This window comes from Mirounga angustirostris, unplaced genomic scaffold, assembly GCF_029215605.1.
Source record: "Mirounga angustirostris isolate CCGP_5_RB_7025 unplaced genomic scaffold, mMirAng1.0.hap1 SCAF_6, whole genome shotgun sequence".
NCBI lineage: Eukaryota > Metazoa > Chordata > Mammalia > Carnivora > Phocidae > Mirounga > Mirounga angustirostris.
The window spans coordinates 66940861-66952944 of NW_026991714.1; the positions used below are offsets into that span (position 1 = coordinate 66940861).

The 12084-nt window shown below is 57.1% G+C and overlaps 1 protein-coding gene across 9 annotated transcripts in view; it reads right to left on the minus strand.

Annotated features, from left to right (window-relative positions):
• The window catches only part of LOC123846334 (signal recognition particle 9 kDa protein), a 59637-nt gene that overhangs the window by 528 nt on the left and 47025 nt on the right, over positions 1-12084 (minus strand). For 7 of the 9 annotated variants that reach the window (XM_064594465.1, XM_064594467.1, XM_045877638.3 and 4 more), the window contains exons 4-8: positions 6180-6407; positions 5601-5730; positions 4908-5113; positions 4020-4128; positions 342-467 (exon numbers count right to left, since the gene is read on the minus strand). In XM_064594465.1, coding sequence (XP_064450535.1) covers positions 342-467; positions 4020-4128; positions 4908-5113; positions 5601-5730; positions 6180-6407 — 799 coding nt within the window. Of the gene's footprint in view, positions 1-341; positions 468-4019; positions 4129-4907; positions 5154-5600; positions 5731-6179; positions 6408-12084 lie in introns of those variants that run through there. The other 2 variants (XM_064594470.1, XM_064594471.1) reach the window with 2 other exon arrangements.

A 12084-nucleotide genomic window follows, 5' to 3' on the forward strand; every position in this document is an offset into this window, starting at 1 on the left:
TCACCACCCCCTAGAGCCGCCTTCTCCAGAAGGGCTGGCCAGGCAGAACACGCGGGCTCCCCATCGGCTGAGCCGGACAGGACAGCCGCTAGCCCCCCCAGCTGTGTTCCCCTTTCCCCACCGCTGCCCCCTGAGGGTCCGGAAGTCCAGGACCGCTGATGCCACATGGGGCTGGCCCGGTGTTCCCTTGATGAGCAAAGTGACACCGTGCTCTCATCCCAGGCACCCTGGGCACCTATGGTCCTGCCATCAAAGGACCTCCCTGGGGGTCAAGGGTGGGTGGTCTGGCTGCTCCTGGGGGCCCATCGGCAGGCGGCCCGTGCAGGCTCAGCCAGACTCACCGGTCATGCTTGTTGGCCATGAAGCCCTGGCCCAGGTTCTCCTTGTAGAAGCGCTGGGAGGAGGTGATGGTGCCCGTCGTCCAGTAGAGCATGACGTTGGTCAGCAGGTCGTCCAGGGAGAACTTCCTGCAGAAGCAGCCCCAGAAGGCCCCTCAGTGCCAGGCGCGGCTTTTAGGCTGCGAGCACCGGGGACCCCCGCCCGCCCGGCTTCCTGCTCAGACCTCGGCCGAGGCTGGTGCATTAGTCCCACGGCGCCCGGGCCTGGGGCCGCCAGCTATCAGGACAGCAGGAGACGGGGCAGGCTTGGCCCGGGGCCCTGCGGATACCTCCCCACTTGGCATGGGACCCCACCCAGGCTATGGGGCTTCACACATGGGGAGGAAGGAGCCATCTGGTTCTCACTGTTGGGGCCCGAGGGCTGTAGACCCTGAAACCCCACCTTCTCCTGGCCCCACCTGCTCCTTGGGCTCTGACCTGCTCTGGCTGGGCTCCCTCATGCTACCCTGTGTCCAGAGCCCCCTGGAGCCCTCCATGGCACCCCCCCGTCCAGCTGCTGATGCCATCTTCCGCCCCTCCAGCCTCCAGCCCTCCCCTGCCCACAGTCTGATATCCATGCTACCCAGGCCTGCCTTCCCGCCTCCCCTCTGCCCCGTCTCTCCTGCCCCCGCAATGCCTCGGCACCCCCCACTGCAACTGCTGACCCGCACTTGCCCGTCCCCCCATTCAGGTAGGGGCTTCTCACTTCTCCCTGCTCCCGGGGCTGCTGCTGGGCCTGCTAGTTCTCCCCAGAGCACAGTCATTTCCTCTGGTCCGACCCCTCCCCAGACTCCAGATCTCAGTCTGGTTACCAAGCGAGCACCTCCCACTCAGCATGTCCACGCTGGAAGTGGCCCCTGCATCTCTGCAGAGCCCCTCGTGGACACACACACTCTCAGATGCAAGTGCACCCACACACGCACGCTCACACGTGCACACGTGTCTGTATCCAAACCCACGGGCGCACACACGTGCACACTTCCATCATCCAAATGTGCACACACACTCAGAGGCTCCTCTCCTCATTCCCTATTTCTTGTTTGACAAAGGAAAGGTGTCCCTGCAGCCTGGTAGGGAGGTAGAAATTTCTACTTCTACTGCTGCCTCCCCCCCTCCTCCCTCCCACCCCCCACTGCCCCCTCTGAGCCCTGGCTGTCGCCCCTCCTCCCTCCCACCCCCCACTGCCCCCACTGAGCCCTGGCTGTCCCCCCTCCTCCCTCCCACCCCCCACTGCCCCCACTGAGCCCTGGCTGTCCCTCCTCCCACCCCCCACTGCCCCCACTGAGCCCTGGCTGTTGCCCCTCCTCCCTCCCACCCCCCACTGTCCCCACTGAGCCCTGGCTGTCGCCCCTCCTCCCTCCCACCCCCCACTGTCCCCTCTGAGCCCTGGCTGTCCCCCCTCCTCCCTCCCATACCCCCCACTGTCCCCTCTGAGCCTGGCTGTCCCCCCTCCTCCCTCCCACCCCCCACTGTCCCCTCTGAGCCCTGGCTGTCCCCCCTCCTCCCTCCCACCCCCCACTGTCCCCTCTGAGCCCTGGCTGTCCCCCCTCCTCCCTCCCACCCCCCACTGTCCCCCCTCCTCCCTCCCACCCCCACTGTCCCCTGAGCCCTGGCTGTCCCCCCTCCTCCCTCCCACCCCCCACTGTCCCCTCTGAGCCTGGCTGTCCCCCCTCCTCCCTCCCACCCCCCACTGTCCCCTCTGAGCCCTGGCTGTCCCCCCTCCTCCCTCCCACCCCCCACTGTCCCCTCTGAGCCCTGGCTGTCCCCCCTCCTCCCTCCCACCCCCCACTGTCCTCTGAGCCCTGGCTGTCCCCCCTCCTCCCTCCCACCCCCCACTGTCCCCTCTGAGCCTGGCTGTCGTTCCTCCTCCCTCCCACCCCCCACTGTCCCCTCTGCCCTGGCTGTCCCCTCTCCCCCGTCCCCCCCAGGCCCCGCTGATGTCACTGCGCCTGAATTGAGGAACTTGCCAATGCTCCCACTTGGCTCCCCAGCTCTCAGCCAGTAAGTTTAGTTGATTCATCAGAAGCCGATTTGCCCAAAATGGCCAGTGTGCTGAATTTGCTCGTGTGGTTGTGGTTGGCCATTTTATCCTCAGCACCACAGTTTAAGGAACATTACGCCCTCACCCTGGCCCCGGTCCCAACCAGTGCAGCTCCAGCAGGCGAGGGGCGGGGGGCGCTGGGGGGCGCAGGAGGGGTGCTGGGGGGGCAGGAGGGGCGCTGGGGGATGCAGGAGGGGCTCAGAGGGGCTCTGGGGGGCGCTAAGGGGACTCGGAGTGGGTACTGACATGACACACACAAACACGAAGCATTTGTAAGGGGAGAGGCTTCTCCAAAATGATGAATACATTCGTAAGGCATACTCCCATTCAGAAGTAGCCGTTCCTTGGGGTCTAGCAACAGCAGGACGGGGAAGAAGCGATTCTGAATTGCTCTTTGGAGGACCATGGAAACCAGCCAGTGAGAAGCACAATCAGAATCGTGAATGGTCAGAACCAGCTTTTAGCGAGATGCCCGGGGGCTCCCATCTCCCCATGGGCTCTGATCATAGCTAGCAAACGACCCCACCGACCCTCCCCACCCCAGTGCAGGCAGGGATCTTGCTAGAATACAGAGCTGAGCTAGTCTGTGCCCTGTGTCTGGCTCCAGGTACTGGTGGGCAAGGAGCAGGGCCACCCCTTTGCCAAGGGGCTGCTGGTGGAGCCCCATCACCCCTGGGTCCTGCCCAGTGTGGGGCGGGGAACAGATCCCAGGGTGAGGGCTTGTGCAAGGGCTCACAGCCCGGCCCCCGCGTACCTGCCCCCAGCCTCAGCAAAGTCAGCCTTTCCAAGAGCACCTCGCGTTTCTATCACTCTCACTTTCGCTTCTGCTCTTCTCTCTGCCTAAATTCTCTGCTTCTACCCTTTTCACCGGCAAACTCCTACTCATCCTTCAAGGCCCAGGCCAAATAGATTCTCCCGGTCATTTCCCCTCCCTGCTTGGTAGATGGAGCAGATCCTCTTTTCTCTGGACTTGCACAATCTTCCAGAGCTCATTCGTCTGGTGCATGTTTGTCGAGCTCCCTCCTTCCAGGCGCTGGGGCTAGAGCACGACCTAGACACGGTCCCCGTGGCAGAGGTGGGAGCCAGCCCCACCTCACCCCTCTCCCACTGCAGCGAGGTGTCTGGTGCTCTGCGTGCCCCCAGGGCAACAAAGAGGGGGAGGGGTCCTGGAGAAGCTGGGTCAGGGCTGACCTTGGTGGCGCCTGAGTCAGGCCAGAGGCCCGGGAGTCACCCTGCAGCTGCCTCCAGGCTTCCCCCAGGGCACACGGTCAGGAGGCCGTGATGATGCCAGGCTCCCCTGGGCTTGGGCGTGGGCGGGGGGCCCTGGCTGCTCACGCCTCTTGGCAATAAAGGGGCGCTCACCCCCCGGGCCTGCTGATCCCAGGAGGGGGATATCGAGCAAACGGACCATAGACAGTCTCGAGCCCTGTGTCCTATTCCCAACCACTCCACTGGGAGGCTTGGAGCGAGTCACTAGACCTCTCTCTGCCTCCGCTTCCTCATCTGGAGGAACTGGGGCCGGGTTCACCGGGGTGAGGGCCTGAGGGGCACCCAGCAGTAGCTGGGACATGCTGGCTGGCGGCTGGAAGGTAGGGTCTCACCTATCCAGGCCTCCGTCTTCCAGGTCTCGGAACTCCGGGTTGGTCCAGGTGGAAAACTTCTCCAGGATATAGGCAGCCAGGCCCACGGGAGAGTCGTTCAGAGCGCAGCCTGGGGTGGGGAGAAGTGAGGGAGGGACTCAGGCCTGGGACCAGCGAGCGGTCAGCACCCCGTCGGGGCACAGCTCTGCCCTAACCCTGGGGTGCTCAGGCACCCCCATCTACTTAACCATTGGCCTCGGAACTCTCATCTGAGAAAAAGGGGTAACACCGCCCCCACTGCATGGGCAGCTTCCCGCGTTTGGGGAGATCCAGATGGGAAATATGTATGAATGCTGGTTTTAAAAAGGTGGGGTTTGGGACACCTGGCTGGCTCGGTCCGAAGAGCATGCAACTCTTGATCCTGGGGTCGTTGAGTTTGAGCCCCACGTTGGGTATAGAGATTACTTAAATAAACAAACTTAAAAAAAAAAAGGTGAGGTTTTTAGTTTATATGCTCTGGTTTGTGAAAACTAAGAAACAACCTAAAAGTCCAAATTAGGGGAAAAGTTCCAAATGAATATCGACCCCCTCCACCCGCCCCAGTCCTGGAGCTGCCAGGTCCCCAGGCTCCCTCCTCAACTCAGGCTCAGGGTGCAGGGGTCAGGGGTCAAGGCCCCGGGGCACACCGAATCAGATCGAACAGGTGTTTGGAATGCGCTGGCCATGCATCGACTGACCTCTGCCTAGAAGTGCAGGGTGAGAAAGAGTTCGGGGCCCTCCCAGGAGGTTTTCATCCTGGAGCAGTGTTGCTGGGTGGGTAAGGCCCCCTGGCCATGCGCCTGGCTGAATGGGAGGGGTGTGGCTCCCGCCCCAGCAGAGAAGGCCGCAGCATCCGGAGCACGCACTCACCCACAGTGTCGGGTTTGGTGCCCTGGATGTGCATATAACCGCTCTCCCTCATCAAGCTGTAGAAAACCTTCTCCTTGAAGGGGTACAGCAGCTCTATATCCCTCTGGGTGTAGCCGAAAAACCTCGGGAAACGCCATCCCAGGAGAAGGGTCAGGGTGCCGGGATTTAAAACGAAAGCCATGTTCAAATGCAGGCCTTTCACGTGGCTGAGGGCGGAGAGAGGGTCCAGGTGAAGCTGATGCAGGGCTGGGGAGGGGAGACGAGCAGGAGGCCACGGGGCTGAGGTGCGCAGCGCCAGCCCTCTTGGAATCTGCGCCTCTGGGGTGGCCCCATGATGGGGAGGAGGGGGTTGGCGAGGAAAATACAGAGTTTCTAGGAAGTTCTGGGCTCTTCTGGGGCTTGGTGCACCAGAAATGTCTACTGCCTGACTTTCCCCTCCTCTATCTGGCCCTTTCTGCCTGGGCACCTGGCCCAGAGTTCCCAACCCTGTGTGACACCCAATAGAGAGAGAATCCACGTCAAGGTACCCCAGGCATGGCAGGGTGATGGGCGGGCCTCCCTCCCCTGCTCCAGGCCCACAGACACCCCGCCTGGGTGGCCCCTGGCAAGAGGACGCTCTAAGTCTCAGATAGCGTGCCCAGGCGGAATCCCCTGCATGGATGGCTGCCCCACCCACCTGACAGGGACCCTCACCTGGGCACCATCTGGGCCATGTTGGTGCAGATCAGGGACCCCCAATCCCCGCCCTGAACATAGAATTCCTGGAAGCCCAGCCGTAGCATCAGCTTATAAAAGATCCTGGCCGTGGCCACTGAATTCAAGCCTGGTTTGAAGGGGAGAGAGAACAGAGTCACAGGGAGGTCACTCCCTTGGTCCTCTTGGGCTCCTAGGAAATTCCTCACCTCCCCCCACCCCGTTTGCCCCAGGCTGGGGTCACAGTGGCTCACGGGAGGGGAGAAGGAGTCCGGGGGCCCCACGGCGGCATGGCCAGCACCCAGCAGGCAGCCTGGGCATCTGCGTTGCAGAGAGGGACAGCGAGGGGACGGCCACACAGCAAGGCCATGGTGGGCTCGGGCCAGCACCACGAGGTTCTGGAGGCCCTGCTGCCCGTGGGCTGGCCTGGGCTCTGGGCTGCTCTGCCCATCCCCTGCCCACGGCACCCGGCAGAGCCCCAGAAGGGGCGCTGGCCATCTGGCCCCCCAGGCTCCGAAGGGAGCTGTCCTGGCTGGCTCCCCGCCTGTGGGAAGACCTGGCCCCCAGCAGCCCCTGTACCCTTTTTGGAGGATGCCTCTGAGAAGCCGTAGCCAGGAATGGAAGGGCAGATAACTTCAAAAATGTGCTCCTCGCTCAGGCCGTGGTTCCTGGGGTCAGTCAGGAGCGGGATGATCTTATAAAACTCGTAGAAGGAGCCGGGCCAGCCGTGCACCATCAGCAAGGGCTTCGGGGTGCAGCCGGATGGCGGCTGGTGGGGCTTCACGTGGATGAAGTGGATGTCCAGCCCTGGGGGGCAGAGCACGGTCAGCTAGCAGGGAGGGGGGAGGCCCCGCAACGGGGGAGGCTGCAGCCACAGCCCTCCGCGTGTCCAGGCAGGCTCTGCACCCCCCCCCGCCCCCCCAGAGCCCGGGCAGTGGGGGCGGCGCCCTCAGGGGCCCACGGTGCTGGGCTGGCTGCGTGCCTACTCAATGCTCCAGCCGCACAGCCGCCTTGCCATGGACAGACCGTGACCATGCCCCTACACATCAGGGCACGAGCCCTGCCAGGCCGGGGCAGGGCTGCTCGTGCACTGCCCGCTTCCCAGAGCCCAGCGCAGGTCCTGGCTCCTGGTGGCCCTCGGGGAAGGCTGCCTAATAATGTGAAGACCGGGGCAGGGGCGCCCAGCCGGCTCGGTCGGTAGAGCACATGACTCCTGATCTTGGGGTTGTAAGTTCGAGCCCCGTGCTCGGTGTAGAGATCACTTAAATATAAAACCTTTAAAAAATAAAAAAAAGATTGAGGGACATCTGGGTGGCTCAGACGTTAAGCGTCTGCCTTTGGCTTAGGTCATGATCCCAGGGTCCTGGGATCGAGCCCCACGTCAGGCTCCCTGCTTGGCAGGGAGTCTGCTTCTCCCTCTGACCCTCCCCCCTCTCATGTGTGCTCTTTCTCTCAAATAAATAAATAAAATCTTTAAAAAAAAGTTTTCTCTGAGCAATAAAATTTCAAGTGAATTTTTTTTTTTTAATGATTTTATGTATTTATTTGAGAGAGAAACAGAGAGAGCACAAGTGGGGGGTGGTGGGGGCAGAGGGAGAAGCAGGCTTCCTGCTGAGCAGGGAGCCCGACGCAGGGCTCGATCCCATGACCCTGAGATCATGACCTGAGCCGAAGGCAGATGTTTAACCGACTGAACCACCCAGGTGCCCCTGAATTATTTGCTTTTTTTGTGTTTTCTGTACTTCCTAATTTTTCAACAAGGGATATAAATTCAAAGCATAACTTTAAGTGGAGACATTTTTTTAAAGTTGAGTTGCGTGCTGGGCACTGGGAACACATCCAGGCCGAGGGTGGCTGACTGGGCTCCAGGCCCCCCAGAGTCCCTTCGAGGATGGTCCCTTCCCAGGCAAGTGGCCCGGAGAGCACCTGGGCGTTCAGGGCAAACAGCCTGCGCTGCCGTCACACCTGCAGCCCTGCACCACAACCAGCTCACGTTCTGGTGGGTTATTAATTCATTACATAAATAATATATGTTTACTGTAAGAAACGGAAAACAGATAAATCAAAGGGGGAAAAATCACATGTAGTACCACTATCTGGAGAGAACACTGTGTTGTCTTTCCAAATTTTTAAAAATAAATTTGTTATTTTGGAACAATTTATTTTAAGGGATCCCTAATGCCCAAGGTGGGGCTCGAATGCATGACCCCAAGGTCAAGACTAGCATGTTTCGGGGCACCTGGGTGGCTCAGTCGGTTAAGCGTCTGACTCTTGGTTTTGGCTCAGGTCTTGATCTCACAGTGGAGCCTACATAAAAAAAAAAAAGTCTCACGCTCCATGGAGCCAGCCAGGCGCCCTGATCTTGGAACAATTTCAGATTTATAGAAAAATAGTGAGGATAGTACAGGAAGTTCCTATGAACCCACACCCAGTTTCCCGGTCATTAACGGCTTACATTAGTCCGGTACATTTGTTACAAGGAACGAACCAGTACTGATACGTTAATAACTCCACTAAAGTCCATCATTTATTCAGATCTCCTTAGTTTTAGAAACATTTTTATTTTTAAAATTTTATGGTAGGAAGAGCATTTAGTCCCTCCTTACAAATCGCTGAGTGTGCCATCCAGTACCGCCGGCTGTGGGCACTATGCGGCCTGTCAGGTGTCTAGAACTTACTCATCTGGCATAACTGAGGCCCTATACCTGTTACCGAGCGTCTCCCCATCTCCCCGCTTCCCCACTTCCCGGGTCCCACCTCCTCCTCTCTGCTTCTACGAGCTGGACAATCTGGGAGCCCCCCATACGTGGGATCGTGCGGTATTTGTGCTTGTATGACCAGCTTGTTTCACTCAGCAGAATGTCCAGGTTCATCCACGTGGTCACCTAGGGCAGGGTTTCCTTCTTCTTAAAGGCTGAATAACACTGGTGTCCACAGACAACGGAACACAGCTCAAATGTCCTGAGTTTTTACCTGACGTCCTTTCCCTGTTCCAGGATCCCATCCAGGACCCCACATTATGTTCAATTGTCTTGTCTCCTTAGACTCCTCTGGACTGTGGCAGTTCAGACTTTCTTTTTTTTAAAAATTTATTTGAGAGAGAGCAAGAGAGCAAGAGAGAGCACACACAAGTGGAGGGAGGGGCAGAGGGAGAGGGAGAGAGACTCTCAAGCGAACTCTGAGCTGAGCGAGGAGCCCGACCTGGGGCTCTATCTCACGACCCCAAGATCACGACCTGAGCTGAAACCAAGAGACAGACGCTCAACCGAGGGAGCCCCCCAGGCGCCCCCAGTTCAGACTTTAAAAAAAAAAAACATCATAACTTTCTTCAAACAAAAATAGAACCCTACATCCATTCTATCGTGGAGCCTTCTGTGCATGTCCCTCTATGTTGCTGTGTTTACTCCTGTTCTAGAGTTCTTTTCGGAAGTAACCTTCCCTCCTTCGGAACACGCTGCACGATGTGAGGGATTTCTAATGCATCTGCGTCCAGAGTTGGGGAGCCCCATGCGCACACACGTGGGCCGGAGTGCATGGGCGATCCCCGGAGGCGTGGGTGTGAGCACGTGTGTGAGGGCAGAAGCATCCCGGGGCGGGAACCGGTGGCCACGGGGGGCAGGGGCGAGACCGAGGCTGCTTTTTCACCGTGTCCTTGCATACTGTTCGAATTTTAAATACTTGAATTTTAAAAATGAAGAAAAATGTTAAAACCCATACTTCCTCATTGACTCTGCAGGGGGCTTCCCTCAGCGGAGGAAGCAAGCCGCCCTCCCCGCCGGCCAGGTTTTCCCGGTTTGTCTATGGTGCTGTGGGGTGCTCCAGGCTGTCCGCTCTGAACCCAGGAGCTGAGCTGGGCACTGGGCCTGGTGGGTGGTGACGGGGGGGACGGTGGGGGATGTCAGGGCCCAGGGCCTGAGCCGGGACAGGGGCTCGAGATGAAGGGTACAGGGCCGAGCTGGCCCTGGCCCTGAACCTCGGCCTCCCGGTGACTCAGCAATGCTGTCCTCTCTGGAGGGGATGGGCTGGGCCTGAGGCCTCCGAGGCCCTGCCTGCTTGCTCCCAGACTCTGTGGCTAGAGATTGATCTCCGGAGGAAGGCCCAGGCCTCCTCACAGGACAGGGAATCACATGCAGAGCCCAGAATACTGGGGTAGGGGCAGAGAGGACTCCAGAAAAGTCTGAGCCTGAGGGACCAACGAGGACGGCAGCAGACGGAGGGAGGAGGGAGGCCTTCTTGGACCACCCAGCCCGGGGACCCAGGGAAAGATGCACGGAGTTGTGCTGGGCCGGGGCCGGGCCACGAGCCAGGGGAGGCCGCTGGCCCGCACGTGGGTTCAGTCGCAGCGGGCTGCGGTCTGGGAGGACTCGATGCCCGAAGTCGCCCCCTTTGGAGCGCTTACACTGTTTTGTGCTGTGATGTCCAGGGGGTAAGGCTTTCTCGAGCCTGCAGCCTCCAGGAAGGGAAGAGCCCCTTTGTGCTGCTTGCCTCTGGGTTTTTGAATGTGCTGTTCCCTCCTCCTGGACCACCCTCCCCACATAAGTGGCAAACTCCTATTCATCCTTTAAGTCTCAGCTCAGATGCCACCTCCTCTAGGAAGCCTTCTGTCACACTCCTGGGTGGCATGGGCTCACAAAGCTCCCAGAGCCTCCTCCCTCACAGAACCCCTTACCCTGTGCTGGGATGGTTAGCATCACCCCAGAGTGAGGGCAGGGACCCCGTTCTCTGGCTGTGTGTCCCCAACCTCAGCAGAACGCCTGGGTCCATGACACACCTGCCTGTCAGCATCTGCTAGAGGACCAGTGAGGAGCTGGGACAGCAGAGTCACCTAATCACCATGAGGAGGCCAGGCCATCTGGCACCAGCGATGCGAAAGGCAACCTTTGGAAATGACATATGAGGACCTGTATGTACTTTGACTTGGATGAAGTGGCCTGGCCCTCTTGTGAGGCTCATGATGAAGACATCAAAGTCCCCTAAGGGACACAGCATCCATTGATTTATGTGTAAAATTAGTCCTCACCTTATTAAAGCTACAAATTTAAAAACCTAGCTCTCTATTAAGCCTGAGTTCAACTTACAAATATTGTTCTCTCTATATTGTTCAAATTTTATTATTATTTTTTAAAGATTCTATTTTTAAGTCATCTCTACACCCAGCAGGGGAGCTCGAACTCACGAACCCCTGAGATCAAGAGTCACATGACTCTCCCGACTAAGCCAGCCGGGCATCCCTTATATATTTATTTAATCTAAGCAATGTTGACAGTTATTCTCCAGAGGCCTCTGATTAATGGATGGTTGCATTTCTAAACTTGCTTAATGATGCTCCTTTAAACACAGCATAATTTCAATTTCCTTTTTACGAACTTTAGTTGATCTGTCTGACCCATATGTCTTCCACATACTTTAAGTTAATTCTCAGAATTTTGGTAGATTTATAACTATGGTAAATCCTAAATCTTCCAACACTGCATATAAGCTCAGGGAGATTTTCACATAAAATCACAGATCTAAACCCATTACTCAGTTACACACTCTAAATTAGAATGCAAAAGTCTTGTTGTTACTGGGAAAGGCCAAATTCCCTCAAACATGACGATTATTTACAATTCCAAAAATGGGGGCGCCTGGGTGGCTCAGACAGTTGAGCGTCTGCCTTCAGCTCAGGTCATGATCTCAGGGTCCTGGGATCAAGCCCCGTGTCGGGCTCCTTGCTCAGCGGGGAGTTTGCTTCTCCCTCTGCTGCTCCCCCGGCTTGTGCTCTCTCTCTTTCTCGAATAAATAAATGAAATCTTAAAAAAGGAAGGAAAACCTGATAGCTGCTACAACACGAATGAACTCTGAGGACCTGGTGCCGAGCGCAGCAAGCCAGGCAGAAGGACAAACGCTCTACTCATATGAGGTATTCAGGTACAGAATTCGTATTTAAATTCAGAGACAGAAAGTAGAATGATGGCTTCCAGAGGCGAGGGAAAGGGGAGAAATGGGGATTACTGTTTAATGGGACAGAGTTTCAGCTTTTTAAAATAAAAAAGTTCTGAAGATGGATGGTGGGGATGGTTGCATAAGGATAAAATGTGCTGAATGCCCCTGTACCAGGGTATTATACTTGCCTGACAGTGGTCGAAATGATGAATTTTCTGTAATGTATGTTTTATGATAATTAAAAATAAATAGATTTTTAAAAAGTAACACTATGAGCTTGAATTTCCTAAATATTCTAGGTGCTTTTTAAAGATTTTATCTTTTATTTTATTATTATTTTTAAAGATTTTGTTTTTAAGTCATCTGTATACCATAACCCGGAGATCAAGAGTTGCACACTCCACCGACCAAGCCAGCCAGGAGCCCCAACACTTCTGTATGATTCTGAATCTTTCTGGGGTTAAGATACGCTTTTCCAACAGACAGACCAGTGGAACAGAACTGAGAGCCCGGAAATAAACCCAGGCATATACAGTTAACCAATCTTTGACAAGGACAC